This window comes from Glycine soja, chromosome 20 (assembly GCF_004193775.1).
Source record: "Glycine soja cultivar W05 chromosome 20, ASM419377v2, whole genome shotgun sequence".
Taxonomy (NCBI): Eukaryota; Viridiplantae; Streptophyta; class Magnoliopsida; order Fabales; family Fabaceae; genus Glycine; species Glycine soja.
In genome coordinates this window covers 27382726-27400991 of record NC_041021.1, presented here as the reverse complement: position 1 = coordinate 27400991, position 18266 = coordinate 27382726, and the positions used below count along the sequence as shown (strand labels likewise).

The following is an 18266-nucleotide window of genomic DNA, read 5'->3' as shown; positions in this document are numbered from 1 at the left end:
AAATGAAAGTAGTAGAAATCAAATTTAACAGAGAACGACAATTCATCTTCCATTTCCAGAAAAAAAAATGATTATGCGATACATGAATTCAAACAGTACATTAATTTCAACATAGTCGAACGAAATTAAATTTGCATCAAATACTACAACTAACTCATGCTAATTTTGCGACAAGGACAACTAGTCTTCCATTTCCGGTACAGGTTTACTGAAAACAGTTAAAATTTCTATTGGCTCAATCTTTTTCCAGTAGTTAGACTCAATCAACACCTTCATCACGTCATCATTGGTTTTAAGTTTAATTATTTCAAATTTTATAACTTTTTCAGAATACTCATGGTGACTTGGTTTTCGAAAAATAATCGCTTTACCATTTGTGTTTCATCAATACCATAAGGGGGAATCCCATGAGGCGTAACTTGCTTGATCAAATCCTTCAGTTCATCCATGGTACATCCGATGGGAATGTCAAACTTTTTGGGATTTTTTCCTGTGAATGAGTAACCAACAAATTCATTTTGGCGTGACATGTTCCACCTCCCATTGTAATATAGCAGGGCATCATGAGTAAGGGTCATAGTAGCTTAAAGTTTAAAATATCATCTGGGGTTCTAGCAATGCTACATAATAACTCAATCAAACCAAAAAACGAAAATTCATGATTACACATTAACATTGTGTTAACATCAGCATCATCTTTCAATTGCATACATTGAAACCGAATCCGATTACCTGCATATGTGAAAGGCTGCCGGTAGTAAATTTCATCCAAAAATTTCTTGTCAGATAGCTTAAGGGTATTGTGTATTATGGTTTTTAATGTTTGAAAATCACACCTATTAGGTACTCGAATGGGAACTGGAGTGGAAGCTTGAAAGGAAACACCACTGTTGTTGCGAACAATGGATCCATTTGGAAAAATAAAACCTAATGTGGAGTTCACAACTGTCTGACTGCTTGTCTCTCCTAAGAATGCCATAGTTTTTTGTAAGAGTTGGGTTACGACTGAAACTTGTGGATTTCTACAATGTTAGGTTGTGTCATATATACAGATGAGTTTTAATATCAGTGCTGCATTTTTTAAAGATTAAAAATACACATGAACATGCTTTCTGTATGTGTTGTCAACTACACCAATGACGTGACATGCTTTAACTTGCATCAGATCTACATGTGTAGTCATGTTGTGCAAGGTCCTTTCACGCGCTTTATGTTAATGCAGACAACAATTTATCATACACGTTCTTTCACAATGTGTTGTCAACTCAGACAATGATATATCATACATGCTTTTTTAGAATTAAGTAATAATTTTGTTGTGGACGTAACAAATATACAAAGACACATAAATGTGAATATCCAATTCAAAACAATTAGACATTATAAATTACATGTTCAATCATTATTTATGTCAACATAGTCTCTCTTGAACATCACAAAGCTCTTGTATGCTGCATTCTGCTAATATATGGATTTGGCCACGACTTAGCCTGAGGATGACAATTGCTAGACCATAACAATGCTACAGACGGTAAGGGACAACGTTCTTTTAAATAAACCTATTGTACTTGTGAAAAAAGTGTTAACTCAATCCTACAAAACTCATTACATAAATATAAAAAAAACACTTCATATCTACAATGTACCTCAACAAAATGATTGTCATACACATGACCGATACAAATTATACGATGCAATGAAGAATTTGCCAGCGGTTGACTTCTAAGAGGAAAGAATGTCATGCTTTGTTGTTTAGACAAGGATACAACGATTACGTTATACCTTGATGCAATGACATATCCCATGTTCGTTATATCTATCCACTTATCCGTAGTCACCTGAATGAAACAAATATACACGTCAAACTTAATTTCAAAGTTAAGTCTTAAAAATCAAATACATAAATTACATACCTTGGTTAACCCATCAACAAGTAGTGACATCCTTAATTCCTCAAATCTCTCCATGCCACCAAAGAGCTTGATATAGTCTTCTGAGAATTTGGCAAGTTCTTTAAGCAGATGGTTGCGGACCACCGACCAAGAGTCTTCAAGAAGCTTCATCAGATGTTGCATTTCAAGATCGCTTCCTCTTATGGAAGAACATAATGCACTTCTTGCATTGTATATCTGTTTAATGGTCGTACAGCTATTGACATTGTGTTCCTTCAGAGTAAGCAGAATGTTTCTTGGCTTCACCATGAACTTCTTCATATCAGCAATAAGTGTTTTTTCAGCTTTAGTCAATCGCCTCGCATATAGATGTCCAACTAATGACTTGACCAATTCATGATTATGCACTCCACAAATCAACTTCACCATCCAGCCTTCTCCTCCAACCACTGGCTTGCAACGAAGCTTGAAGGGACACCCACATTTCCTAGTCCCAGTGTCTCTTCTGATAAATTCTTTTTTCCTACACCTATACTCGTCACTCCTTTCACAGGCAATTAACACAAACGTAGTCCTTCCTCTACTACCTTTGTTTGTGTCCGACCTTAAAATCACCGCCACAAATCCATTTTCATGAGCAACGGATCAAGCCCACCGGAAAACATCCTCTCGGTACTCGAACACCTACAAAGCAATCCACATAACTTAAGTTTTCTACCAGTATTCATTTTATTAAATCTGTGACAAACATTAACATTATAACCTGAGAAGTATAGAACGCATCGGAACAATCAACATGTGGTTCATTTGCACCACATGCTTCTTCATTTTCATAATCCATATCCGCTTGTTCAGACATTATTTCATGCATCCACTCATCTTCGTCCATCTAACCAACTCAAATTAATAATTTTTAAAAAAATATTAATATAATTACAAAAATATTAAATATTTAAAAAAATACCAACTTCCGGATCAAGTTGATCCGGAAGTCACTTACGGATCAACTTGATCCTGAAGAGAACCATATCAACTTCCGGATCAAGTTTATCCGTAAGTGACTTCCGGATCAACTTGATCCGTAACGTTTCCGTACCTTCCCGACAACAACACCACCTTCTGCATACCTCGGATGCCGCCGCCGACCACCGCAACGCTCAACACCGGTACCTTCACCTACACCGCACCTAACCGTTCACAACGAACCCATGGACCAGAGACAATGCCGCACGAAAAACACAAAAGCAGAGAAAAACAGCGAACAAAAATGGAGTTGTGTGCATTTCCAGAAAAAAAAAAAAAGCTTTTATAAGAAGAAAAAAAGGCAAGGGCATTTTTGCCATTTATAAATTTTGTTAGGTGCACCCATTCGGTCTCCTTAATTTTTTTTGGTATTTATGGGGCCTTAAAAATTAAAAGCCCAAAAAGTGAGAACTACACAAATAATAGGTGGGGGAAAATATCCCCATTACACCATATGTTTTTCAATTGTTAAAATTAAATCTTATGCCTCAATTTAATTAAGTATAAAGTAACATTGGTTTGTCCTACTCCATCAATATCTCATATACAAATAATAGTCTCTTATTTTTTTTCTTAAATATAAGCAAATCTCAATTTGTTGTCTTATTTAATGAGATTATCTTAAAGTCAATCAATTTTCTTATTAAGTGTGAAATATGATTTTTTTTTCTTGTAATTGAGGCTGGAGAGAGTATCTCCATACCTAAATATAAGTAACTTACAAGGATTAAGAAAGTTGAATAATGTCTTTTAATTCTTCTAAATACTATTAAAAAGTATTTTTTTTCTAAAGTGTATTTTATTAGATCTTCATATTAAGAATAAAAAGAGGCCATTGAAGCTATAATTATAGTTATGATTAATTGATAAATATTAAAATTGAAGTAGTTAAAATTTGTTTATATTTAAGTTGAAAAATATTGTTTTTATTGCTAATATTTAGGTCTAGAGGTAACATAAGTTAATAAAGGAAAAAAATATGTAAAATATTTGGTTAAAAATAAACAAGAAAAATAATGCTTATTTTGAGCGCTTCGAAGTATTTAAATATTTTCTTTTGCTAATTTAGTAATGTTATGTCATACTATCGTTATATTTTCGTTAATTATAGATGAATAATGGAATTAATTTTTTCTAACTAGAAAATTATGAAGTTAATGAATTGGGTTATCTACATGAAGTTGATATCAAGTTATTCATGAAAGAAATATTAAAATCCCATGTGCATCTTAAAAAATAAAGGTTAAAATATATTTTATGTCCAAAAAATATGGAAATATTCAAAATTCTTTTCTACAATTTTTTTTATATTTTTTGTCCTCATAAAATTGAAATGTTATTTTTTTGTTTTAACGTTGGTTAGGGTAATTTGAATCTAAGATGATGATTTTTTACATTGATGAATAATTGATGTAAATGTGATTATTTATATTTAATTGATGTAAAACGTTACTTTTTTACATCAGCATATAACCAATGTAAAACAAATAATGCAAGCAAGTTCGGATACTCCAAGTCAAAATTTGATACATTTCAATTTTGTAAAAATAAAAAAGATATTAAAAGTGTTATAGTGACAAATTCCAGATATTTTTATATTTACGAGGAAAAAAAACATATTTTATCCTTTAAAAAATACATGCGCAAAATGTGACAAAAGTTTGTTTTATGTAGTAGAATAATATTCAAATCAAGTTGTTATATTAATATCATGTTTCATTAAATATTAGTCTCACTCACCGATGTGTTTTTAGAGATTCTCATTAAAAAAATAGAAAAGAAATTACATTTGATATAATTATTTGACTCAATTGTAATTTTGATCTACTTTTAATTTTTAATTTTTAATTTCTAATTTGCAGTTTGAGTTCTCGCATCTTAAAAATAAAACTTCAATTTTAGTCTAATTGTTAATTTTACATACTTTTTTTTTTGTCCAATTAAACTCTAATGGGACGCTTGTTTCACAAAATAGTTTTTGATTTCCAGGAATGTTGTTTCCATAAATACAACATGAAAATATCTTTCTTGGTATTTAAAATAAAAACTGTTTGATTATATTTTAATATTCTGTGAATATCTTTTAAAATTAAAAATAATTTAAATAAAAAATACATAAAAAAGAAATTAATGGTATTTTAGAAAATAATTTTTTTATTCCATGGAAATATCTCATTATAGTCCCTCTTCATTAAAATAAAAGTGTAAAAAATATGATTAAAAAAAGAAACTTATTAATTCCTTGGTATCAACAATACTCAAAAATAAATTTTTAAAACTTGTAACAAAGATGGGTATGTAATATATCCTTGTTACATTCTCATGTAGGGATGGAAACATGTCCAATCAGACTTGGCTAGGCCTGACCTTGGCCTGAATTAAAAATTTGGCATGACTTATTTTCCTATCATATGCTTTCTTTAGGCTTGGTGTCCTATTTGAAAGTCTAACTTGACTTACGAGTCTATTAAAAAACCTATTTTACAATAAATATTATATATGAAAGAAATCCAATAACTATAGAGTGAGATTTTGAGAATTCGTATTGTACTTTTTAAAATTTAATATAAAGAAAAACACATACATCCCTTTAATTTGTGCTTGAAAAAAAAAGTTAAAATTAATTAGAGCACTCTAATATGAGATTAAAATTCACTAATCATAATTACCTAAGTAAGAATTATAATCGAAACACTTAAGTATTCAACAAAATATTGTAAATAAAATAAGCTAGCTATGTAAATTACCATAAGTTTCATTCGATAATCTAGTCTTAATATCAAATACTAAAATAAATAAGAAAAAAGAACCAAGGCAAGTTAAATACAAAGAAGAATAAAAATTTTAGTTCCCAGGACATCTCCCAAAGCAACAAGCCAGCATATCATCAAATGTTCAATGTGATTTGTTGAAGTTATTCATCTACATTCATTTTGAAGGGAAAATGTTATTAGAATATAAATTAATTTTACAAAACACTTTAAATCAGTTTAGGAAAGTTAAAGAAACATTTTTTAAAAGATTGATTTATGTTTTTAAGTTATATATATGCCTAACAGACCTAATAGGTTATTCAAAAAGCTTTAGTCTAACCTTTATAATAAATAAGTTAGACTAGGCCAAAGGCCTCTGATAAGCATCACTCATTTTCATCCCTATTCTTAGGTATGAACTTATAATCCATGAAATAAACGCAATCTAAATCTAACAAAGCCATTAGTTAGAAATAATTTAATTAGTTAAAATGTAAAAAAATGCAAAATTTAGGTTTGAACTAAAATTACATATTTTTTAAAATGTGGGAACTAAATTTCAAGAGAAAAAAAACTACAATCATTGATAAAAAAAATTAATGTGGGACCAAAATTATATTTTAACTTAAACATTTTTAATATACATTTTAACCTAAACGGGTGACTTCTTCTTTTGGCGGGAACAAATAAATAAGGTCTAATGCTTTATAAAATTTGACAAAATTTTGAAAACGACAAATCTAATTGATGTGGTCATACGGGGGAGAGAGAGACAAAAGTTGATGTGACTATTTAGTCCAAGTGTAGGTGTGTTGCTCAAGGAAGATAAGTAAAATTCTTTATCAATATGGAGTTGACCTGCATTTATTGTTCACATTTAATGCCCCAACAATATAAGTTCCGGATAATATTTAAAGACGGTTTTGAAACAACGATTACTTGCTGATGAAGACTATAAATAAGAGAAGATTTGTAGTGCTATACACGCTCGGAACTGGTCTGCATATTCTTTCCTTAAGATTTCTCTCACAAATTTTCTAACTTAGAAAAGGATTTCAAAACACCTTGAAAATCTCGAGAAAAAAAAATTGTAAGCTTGATCTTGTATAATCGTTTGTAAGACGATAGATAGTTAGTGTCAATGGCGGATTTACATGGAGGGTAATGGGGGCAATTGCCCCTACAAAGTAAGTTTTTTACTTGAATATATTGAATAAATATTTTTTTTTGTCCCATAAAAAATAGATCTTGTCCCCACAAGATAATTTTTTTATTAAGATGAATGTAAATAGTTGTAAAAAATAAAAGAGAATAAATTGATACTAATTTTACTCAACCCTTTAATTTTACTATTTTTAATTTTTTATTACCATTTTTAATAAAGCTTATATAATTTTTTGTTTTAGAAAATGCTAGACTATTTTTTGTCCCTACTAAAAAAAATTTGATCCGCCACTGGTTAGTGTGCACCTGTAATCCAACAAATCTTATGATTTGTTGTTAGAGCTAGAAGTGTCTTGATAAAAAGGAATATTTGGGGCTGTGTCCAAGCTTAGGAATAAACTTGTTGTAAGAGTCAAAAATGACAATGAATAATAACTTTATAAAAGTTAGTGAAATTTGGTGGCATACCAAAAACTGAAAAACCAATATAAATTTATGTGTGCATCTTCTTCTACTTTTTAACTAACTACGGGGTGTCTTCGTGATTGTTTTCACACAATGTTTTCATCTCATTTAAATATTGTTTGAATCTATTGTGTTTTGAAAAACCTATCATTTTCTTTCTTTATCAAATAGACAATGGTCTTCGTTTTCAAAAACAATTGAGAAAATTTTATAAACCATAATTCAATCCCCCCCAATTGTCATTTTTGTCTTTACAGTAGCAAACCCAAGTAAGAAAACTATTACAATAAATAAACCAAAATAGTTCAATCCAAGCGGAGGGAAAAAGTAAAATTAGCAAAGGAGAAATACAAGAGAAGTTAACACATATCTTAATCCTAACACCTACACATATTTATTATAGATTAGAAATAATATATGAGAAATACACCAGGAAAACCCAAATAACCCTTTCAAAAGTGCTAATAATCTACACAAAAAAATTAGTTAATTATCATTAGTCATAAAAAAAACTAAGGCGCGACGTAATACTAACTTGCAACTCGACATAATCTACACAAAAAATCACTTAGTTATCATGAGTCCATTTGAACCAAACTTGATTTAGCTCGACTCAGATTGATAAGGCATGACTTGACTCACAACTCAACTCGAGTTCGACATAAACCTTTATTTTTTGCTTAAATTTGACTTAATTTAAGCTCATGAACAGATTGCTTGCTTAAATCAATTTAAAATTAATTATTTTACATATTTTGTTTACTTATTTTGTACAATAAAATTAATTATTGAGTTGGTATATGAACCAAACAAATTGAGTTATACATACCTCAATTTATCTCGTTTATTTAACGAGCTCAACTTTTTAACTTAAGTTCAACTTATTTGATTCATGAATCAAGTTCAATGACTTAGTTATTTAATCGAGTTTTAAACTATGTTCAAGTTGGTTCGGTTGATTTCTAATTCTACTAATATGGACGAATTTAAAGGTGGATTCCTACCTCACTTGTTAAAATTATTTAATAAAAAAAGAAATTAAGTTAAGAAACATAATCTTAAATTTATCAATTATTAAAATTAGTATTTTCTACAAAAATCCTGATTAAGATACTAGGGGTGTTCACGCGTACGGGTCACGTGCGAACCCGAATTGACCTAAATCAATCTGAACAATTTGGGTTGGGTCATTTATGTATTAGGGTCAAAACTGAACCAAAACGATCAAAATTATTCATGTACAGGTTAGGTCATGGGTTTAGATTTATAGATCCAATCAAAACCAAACCAAACTACTCAAAACCGATCAAAATTTAGAATTGTTTGGTTTGACTTTAAATATGACTAATATTGGGATTCCAAGTGTTGGAATTTTAGGTGTTGGGACTACTAGTGTTGGAACTTCTTAAGGTATTACTTTGAGGTACATTGTTATATGTTTTACCTTTTTTCATATTTACTTTTTTTGTCATGTTTATAATATTAATGGATCATGTTTTATTAATTTGTTTCAGCAAATCTGGTTGCAAAAAATTTAGTTGTAGCAAATCTGGTTGATGCAAAATTTATTACAAGAAATTAAGTTGTAGAAAATAGTTATGATTCAAATTATAGTAAATCTCGTTAAAGAATATTTTATTTCAATTTGTATTAGTCTATTTTAGAGTATTATGTTGATGGTATTCAATGAATCAATTTTACTACTTTATGATATTGTGTTAATTATATTGGATATTTGGATGAATCATGATATAAAATAGTAGTTCTAAGAAAAAAATATCAAATTTAGATGGGCAACTCGTTGGTCTGAACCGAACAAACTGTTCATGAATGAGTTGGGTTGGGTTGGGTTGGATTGGGTTTAAAAAAAATCATGAAAACCAATCCGAACCAAATTGTTCATGAATGAGTTGGGTTGGGTTGGATTGGGTTAAAAAAATCATGAAAATCGAATCGAACCAAACCGATCAAATTTGATTGGGTTGGATCCTGAATTTGATCAAAATCGGCCTGAACCAACCTAGGAACACCCCTATAAGATACATGCCAAAACTTAACTAATGTGAGCACCTCCTTCAATAGGGATTTGATTTGCTTCTTTGAAACTCTTTAAATATCTATTTATGAATTAATTTTTTTTAATTTAAAAGTTATTTAAAAAATTAAAGATAAGAGAAAGGGAGAAAAGGAAAGAAATAGGAGAAAGAGAGAAAAGAAGTTGATTGTGAGGGAGAGAGACACAAGATGGGAGAAGAGAGAAAAGAAATAAATATAAGAGTAAGGAGAAAGAGAGTAATAGGAGAGAAAAAAAGTTGATTGTGAGGGAGAGAGACACAAGATGGGAGAAGAGAGAAAAGAAATAAATATTTTTAAGGCTTAAAATCATTTTAATTCTATAATTTGGGTATTTTATTTTTTTGTTCAAAAAAAATTATTTGTCATTTTAATTCATGAAATGTGTTTGGAGTTTTTTAGTCTTTGTCATTAGTAAAGTTCCATTAAATAATTGTGTATGTAGGCATATATTTCCAAGATTAAAAATGAAGAAAATAATTTTATCATGACCAAAAATAAAAACAATCATTGGGACTAAAATGACCAAAATAACTAAAAACATAAAATACCTAAACTAAAGGACTAAAAAGACATCTAAGCCAAATTAAAATTAAAAAACATTTATACCATAGTTTCCACAAATAATGAATCTTCCTCCACCACTTCCTTGCCATTTTGGTTTTGGCTTTGCCTTCACCTATATCAATTATTATCATCATTTTTCTGCTATAGAGTCATGAGCAATTAGCCAATGTCTTTTGAGATCTTCTTAAGACTAGGGGGGAGACATTGCAACCTCTCCTCCTCTTCCCTATAGTCATGTGAGGGCGATGATGATAGTTCTGTTTTGGTAGTGGTGTGTCATTGACGTATTGTGTCAAAATAAGCAACATGTCTTCATTATTGCCAAATGACAAATGTGATGACTAAGAATAATCATCAATTTTCGGGTTGTGTTTTCTAGGTTGCATTGCTCAGTGTTGTGGCTTCTCCTTTCACCTTCCCAACAACAAAAGCCATCACTGAGCAAGCCAACCCAAAAATTGCAACCTAAACCATGGTTGTCAGAACCGAATCGGAACCGATGGCTTGTCTATTTCGTTCAACCTCTCAAGATGCTATAGTAACGAACTGTTATAGAACCAGATGAACTATCCAAGAATTGTGAAAATCGGCAGTTTGGACGGTTCACATGGTTCAGAGAAAAAACATTAAATCTTTATTTTTTTTAATGTTGAAACGACATCGCAAAGCAAAAGGAAAGCTACAATTGAGATGGATAGGCAGGGTAGTTATTTTGCTTCAAGATCTACTCCTAGATTTCTACACAATTTGAAAAGTGTATTATCGACTAAGGAAGTGTAACACTGTAATTTCTATAATGTTTGATTAAGCATTTTAATTATATTGCAAAAGCAATTAAATTAAATTTAAGTGTCTGTAATTAATTATGAGATGATGAGTTGTTTTATTTATGTCTATGTTATGCATATGTCATGCATGTTTTGATGAGTTTTAGAGTGTTTGGACCTAAGTGGATGGACCTAGAGTCATGAGAAATGGAAGGGTGAGTTTAGTGAAGTGTGAGGTGTAAAGAGAGGGAAGTGAGAGAGTCATACACTCCTCACAAACCCTTTGTAAATCTGATCCAAAACACAAAATTCTTTCATTTCACTCTCTTCTTCCTCTCTAAGATAATCCACCATTAAAGAGTGTGAGACCTTGAATTTTCTTGACTTAAGGGACCTTGTAGTGGTGCTCTTTTCGGGTTTTGGGACTAGTTCAATGGTAAGGAAATTTCCTCCTCTTCTCTCATTTCCTATTTTCATCTTCCCTCTATGAGCACTTTTGGAAGTTCATAAAAGTGTTTGATTTCATGGTTTTGTTGTGGTTTCTGTTGGTTTTTGGGGTTTGGGTGGTATGGATGGTGTGAAATTGTTAGTGGAGTTGAAGAAAGCTTCCTCCTCGAATCCAAAGTTCCTTCATTTCTTCCTTTTGTTCATCTCAAAGCAAGTTCTTTGGGTTTGATAGGTAAGGGAAACTTTATTATTTTCTATGCTTAGTTGTTATGGATTGGTTTCAAGGTTGCTTCAGAATGAATCATGTTGTTTAAAATGAAAGTTTGAGTTTGGGTTTTGATATTGGGGTTTTTGATTGTTTGACGAATATTGATGAAAAGTTCCTATTTATAAAGAGTTTTTATGTTGTTTCACTACTACGAAAAAGACTTTATATGTCGGTTAAATTGTGCATTCTACGTCGGTTATTAATCATTGTCGTAGGAGATGTCGACGGTTCCATAGACAACCGTCTTAGAATAAAAGATATGATTCTAAGACGATTCTTAGCTAAAAATTGTCTTAGAAGGGTATCTTTCTAATATGGTTCTTAGTTAAAAAATCATCTTAGAATGATACACTTTCTAAGATAGTTTTTCAGAGAATCGTCTTAGAATGATTTTTTTTAAAAAAAATCCATTTAAATACAATAACACACAAAATAAATGAAGACTTAATATAACCTTTTGATGTTCTAGTGACAAGTCATCCATGCATTGAATAAAAAAAATTGTATTCCTCTCCATTAATGAACTAGTTGACAATTGCAAATGATCATAATCACACTGCAATGGCACAACATATGTAAACACAAACTAAATATAAAACGACAAAAAGAATTTTTACTAAAGATCATAAATCACCTGGTTGACTAGAGTATTAGGTTCAAGCTCTGTCATAAGGGCACTGATAAAAGCAGAATTTGAACCTTTGATTAGATATAAACTATATATGAAGCATTATCAAAATTAATCACAAACTGAGTAAACGACTTACAAAAATATTCCAAATCTAATCAATACACTTCCATACAATAATATGCATGAAAAAGTTATTAATCTTAACGCCAATAGCATGTCTAATTCAGTCTTAATTGTTGTGTTAACAAAAGTGACATACTATTATCATTCTAATTCACCATGAAAGATGTGTTTAACAATCATTTCAAAATTTCAATCAACTTACTTCTTAAGATTTAGTAAGTACAAGCATTCCATATTAAAAAAAATTAAAAGAAAAAAAACAATAATTCATTATATGAAGGACTATTTGGTCAAACCCACTTAAGAGAAAGACAAATTTTAGAAAAGCTTACCCGTGTTTCCTCAAAGATATCCACCCATGATAAGTTCTTCTCCCTCAATCTATTTCAAAAAATAGAAAAATAAGAAATCAAGTGATTCAACTTAAACACAAGACATCCAAAAAAATTACTACTTCTCTCTAGTAAAATTATTGTTGTGATAGAGTTCCATGAATGAGTCAAAAAGCTTCAAGGCCTTTAACGCTAGAACACCTTGATCGGACCTTGATGGATCATATATTATGCAAACACAACGTCTAATATTCTCCTGAAAACATTGCCAAGTTTGTAACAAATGGTCATTTACCAAATTAGATACTTTTGAAAATATTGTTTTTAGCCAAAAAAAAAAACAAAATAATGCACAAAGTACTGCATCCAATAAACTAATTTTTCTGTTTGAAATATCAGAAATCATCATCAACAATTTATAGTAAGCATGATATTCTAACATCTAAACATTAATTTAGTAAGTCAAGATAAAATAACATTAACTTTTTAGTCTAAATACACCAATATTTGAGACTGAAATAATATTTAATTATTTTAGAATAGCAAGTTGAATATAATATTTAGGTCCTAAGAAAATATTGCGTAAACCATTTTTCATATAGAAGTTTATTAAAATCAAAGCATGTAATATTTATATGTAAATTCAACGTTAAGCAAAGGACTTTTATATGAATTAGATTAGAATGTTGAAACGGTGACTTAAATGATTGCTAAAACATTAAATATTTGATTAATTATAAAGTAGATTAAATTCAAGATAAGAAATAGTGTCTAAGAGTAAAAAAAAAAGAGTTTGAGTTAATGGATTGGAATTAATCCATTTGGTCATATAGAATGTAAAACAAAATTGTGGTAAAAAAATATTAACCGAATTATTAGATATACTATAATAACACAAAAGACAAGTCTCAATGAAGTTGATAAATATTATAAGGGACTGCCTAGGGGGGGCGATTTCTTTTTCTTAACTATAAACATTAAGAGCCTTAAAATCCTAGTGGTGGCAGCTGCCCCTAAACACATACACCTGGTTCCGCTCTTGATTAGTATAATATAGTTATCATAAAAATTAATAAATTTAATTTATTATATATGTTGAATTATAATTAGAAAATAATGTAAAATTATTTTATTTACAATGTTTAACTTATTTTTCAAAATTTTGAAACTGAAATTAAGTGTTTTTGAACTCAAATAATTGGCTGAGTAAAATTGTGTTAACTTGTAATATCAAAGTAATTTTGTCTTCATTAGTTAGTTGTTTTAGAAATATGAAGTGTGAAAAAAGAAAAATGGGATTTAAATAATTATCATTGATTGAAAAGCGATGATACACAACATACAAAAGGTACACAACCTATTAAAAAATAGTATACAAAAGGTAGCAAAATACTCTTAATTTATAACCAAACTCACTCTAATTATAAAGTATTTTTCTGACTAAAGTAAGAAATATTACATGCACGATAAGAAAGTGAGGGTGGCTAAGGCTCCCATTGCTACAAATAAATCTGTCCCTGACCATTCCCCCACAGGATTGGAGTACTGAGAAAAAACTAAATCTAAGGCCAAAATGTCTGTGCCAAAATCTTTAGCCATGTTATTTTCTACTAGTGGCTTATCAGTTGAAAGATAATCAAAAGAAGAAGACTTACCTAGTGTTTTAGTGTTTGCTTGTTTCTTTTTCTTTCTATTCTTCCTTCCAGTCTTGGTAATTTCCGGATTAAATGGCATTTTATCCTCTAGCTTTTTACCTCGCATAAAGGAAAAAAGAGCACACTACAATAACCCGAAAGCAATAAGGTTAGTGAAAATAAAAGTAAGAGAAAATTTATACAAAATTTAAAGCGAAAGCAATAAGTACAAAGGTACAAAAAATAAAGGAAGGAATTTATACAAAATCAAAAGAAATTTACAAAGGAAATTAGCCTATCAAACTAAGAGTTTAAATCCGAAAGAACTAAGTGGATGACTCAAGTCCCCAACAACGGCATCAGAAACTTGTTAAGACTTTTGGCAAGCATACCAATTGTTGTTGTAGGTTTCACATTTATAAAAGAGTTCGTCTCCACAAGGACTTGAGTTACTTAATCCATTCAGATAAAAGTTATCAGTTTAATAGTTATGTACAAATTCAATCGAATTTCATTTGGTTTTGGTTTAACTAACTGAAAGTAAAAGAATACTAAAAATAACAGATTTACGGAAATACGAAAATAACGGAATTCAGTGCGCCAGAAATACGGAAATTATGGAAATTAATTCAAGAAAACATAGGATTGGATTTCATCATTCATACCCTTAGTATCTTAATAAGATTAACATGTATAAATCATTTTCTAACATTACTGATGCACACATAATTATTCCAAGTTGATTCCTCGCACTTGGAACCTAAGAACATTTACTAAATATTGATCCCTCGCATATACAGTAAATATCCCAACATTACAATTATATTCTCGCATTTTTTGCAATCAAAACGTTATGCTCCATTCCTAGCAACGTAACGTAGAGAGTAAAATCATTCAGTTCAAATTCTAAGATTACTTTCCAGTCTCACTTAAAATCCAATTTCATGACACTAGTGATCAAATAGAATTAAGCATTAAGAGTAGAATGAAATTACAAACAATGAGTAGAAAAGATTAATACATATATAATATCAAAAGGGATACATAAGGGTACATAGATTACATCCAATCCTTTAGAAAAATTAACCGATCATTATGCAGAGCATAAGACTAACAAGGGAAATGACGAAGGAAGTGATCCACGGTCACAACTCTGTAGCGCATCAGCTTCACTTTTCCTTTTCTTCTTCTTCTTCTACATTTTTCTCTGGTTTTCAGGCTACTGGTATATATTCTTCTCTTCCACTGCATGGCTATTTATAGAAAAATCCATCTAGTGCAGGGGAACCTCGCCCAAGCGAGCTGCTTGCTTAGGGCTGAAGGTATTAGCTCGCCTAGATGAGCTGGAGCTCGCCTAGGCGAGTCGCTTGCTTGGGGCCGAAGTTTTCTCTTAGCCCAGGCGAGCTAGATGCTAGCCTGGGCGAATTTGGGGTAAGAAACCTTCATGAAAATACTTTTTTGCCCTTCCTTTTAGCTTTGTTTCTAAATCTAACAAACAACCATCAAAACCTACAAAGTCATGGATGAATCTTTCATATTTAAACAACTATATTAGTAAATGTACAATATATATATAAACAACTAGATTTAAGGGTAGTTTATAAGAAAACTATTACAATCAAAGCATAAGTGCTAACAATTTAATCCCAAAAAAAAACTAAAATTTGGCACTTATCAAAGATTCATTCATGATTTTGTAGGTTTTGAAGGTTGTTTGTTAGATTCAAAAACAAAGCCAAAAGGAAGGACAAAATGGTCTTTTCATGAAGGTTTCTGACACTAAATTCGCCTAGGCTAGCATCCAGCTCGCCTGGGCTAAGATGTAACTTCAGCCTTAAGCAAGCAACTCGCCTGGGCGAGTGGATACCTTCACCATTAAGCCACAATTTTTCTGGCAAGCTACAACTCACCTGGGCGAATTTCCCTGCACTCCTTGGTTGTTTTCTATAAATAGCCATGCATGGTTAAAGTGAACCAAAATCCAGCTGAAGTAAAAACCATAGAGAAACGCAGAAAAAGAAAGAGAAGAGGAAAAATGGAGTTAAGGCACTGCAGAGTTATGACCGTGGATCACTTCCATCGTCATTTCTCTTGTTAGTCTTGTGCTATGCGCAATGATCAGTTAGTTTTTCTTAAGAATTGGATGTAATCTTTGTACCCTTATGTATCTCTTTTGATATTATATATGTATTAATCTTTTCTACTCATTATTGGTAATTTCATTCTACTCGTAATGCTTGATTCTATTTGATCACTAGTGTCATGAAATTCGATTTTAAGTGAGACTAGGGAGTAATCTTAGAATTTGAACCGAATGATTTTACTCTTTACGTTACGTTGATAGGAACAGAGCATAACGTTTTGATTGCAAAAAGCGTGAGAATATAATTGTAAAGCTGGGGTATTTACTGCATATGCGAGGGATTGATATTTAGTAAATATTCTTGGGTTCCAAGTGCGAGGGATCAACTTGGGATAACTATGTGTGCATCAATAATGTTAGAAAATGATTTATATATGTTAATCTTATTAGGATACTAAGGGTATGAACAATGAAATCTAATCCTATGTTTTCTTAAATTGATTCAAGTCGTTATTATTATTTTCATAATTTACGTATTTCCAACACACTAACTTCCGTATTTTTTGTATATCCGTTATTTCCGTAAGCCCATTATTTTTACTTTAAGTTGTCTTTAGTTAATCAAATCAAAACCAATGACATTCAATTAAATTTGTACATAACTATTAAACACCTTTATTCGAATGAATTAAGTAAACTCAAGTCCCTATGGAGACAAACTCTTTTATAAATGTGAAACCTACAACTATAATTGGTATGCTTGCCAAAAGTCCTAACACCTACCGACAATAAATAAGAATTAATGGGTAGCTGATGGTTGTTACACTCACCCAAAGAAAAGTATCGCAAGGCAGATATAACGTCAATAAAGACATTAGCGAGAAGTAGAAAAACACAGTCGTTGCAAGTCATGAATTCATAAAAGTACAAGAGGCCTTAACAATAGGCAAAGGTTTCTTCACAAAACAAATAATGCCAAATACTTCCCAAGTATACTCAAAAGGTAGTAAACAAAAGAAATACAACATAAAAACTAGGCCTACCTGATAACGATTGTCGAATCCTCTCAAAACAAACTAGAATTCCAACAATTCTACAGTATAGGCATAACCTAGGTAGACTCAGAGACATAATCCAATTAGGATCCAACTTCAATCCACTTATAAATCAGAGCAAGGGATTTCGTCGAGTAGTTTGCAGATAATTGAAATACAGAAATAGAATCACAAAATTTGATAGGATTATGAAATAGATTTAAGAAGCATAAATCCAATTCAACAAATCCAAGCAATTTGAACTGTCATAGTTTCTAAAGATGATGATCCTATTATGAAGGTTTAGTCAATCTAATTAGAGGTAATTCAATCAAACTAATCCCTAATTAAATTGAGATCACAAATCAAATTGAAGTATCATCCAATTAATTTGTAATTAGGATTTGAATTAGGAAATTAATCAATTAGCTAATTCATTTCCAGTCTTAAACATATTCAAATTAATGAATACGAAAATAGAATGAGAGAAGAGGTTGAACATTCACAACAAAATTCGAAATACTTAACTAGAACTCAAATTCATCATTGCTTGAATCGGATCCTTGGATTAATTAGTTATTTAGCCTTCCATAGTCATCACCAATGAAAGAACAACGAAAATTGAGCAAGAGAATAGAAGAAAAAAGTTGAAGAGATGAAGAAATACAAAGAAAAAGTGAGAAAAAGGAGAGAAGAGTTTGATCTAAAACTTCCACTAAAAGTTTCTAAAAATCAGTTTTGCACAAAATGATTCTAACTAACTAACTAAATTTGAAAATATACTAAGTAAACTAATATATACTCTAACTAATAAGAAGTAATGGATAAGTTCTGATTAGGCCTAACTAATCTCTCAAATTAAGCTAATCACACAATGCAAAGGCCCAAAATTTTCAGCCCAAAATCCAAGTGCAGAGGATCCGAATTCCAAGCTCAAAATGACCCTAAAAACGGAAGAATTAGCCCAAGCTCATCTCTAACATAATTGTAGCTCTTTTTCTTATCTCTCC

The 18266-nt window shown here is 30.7% G+C and overlaps 1 protein-coding gene across 1 annotated transcript; it reads right to left on the bottom strand.

Annotated features, from left to right (window-relative positions):
* Positions 1–1433: 1433 nt before the first annotated feature.
* LOC114401947 lies at positions 1434–2751 on the bottom strand. Its single transcript, XM_028364515.1, has 5 exons — positions 2656–2751; positions 2548–2576; positions 1914–2496; positions 1647–1838; positions 1434–1559 (listed from the first exon to the last, which is right to left on the bottom strand). Exons 1-5 carry the CDS (start codon positions 2749–2751, stop codon positions 1434–1436), a joined length of 1026 nt encoding a protein of 341 aa, XP_028220316.1.
* Positions 2752–18266: the final 15515 nt, after the last annotated feature.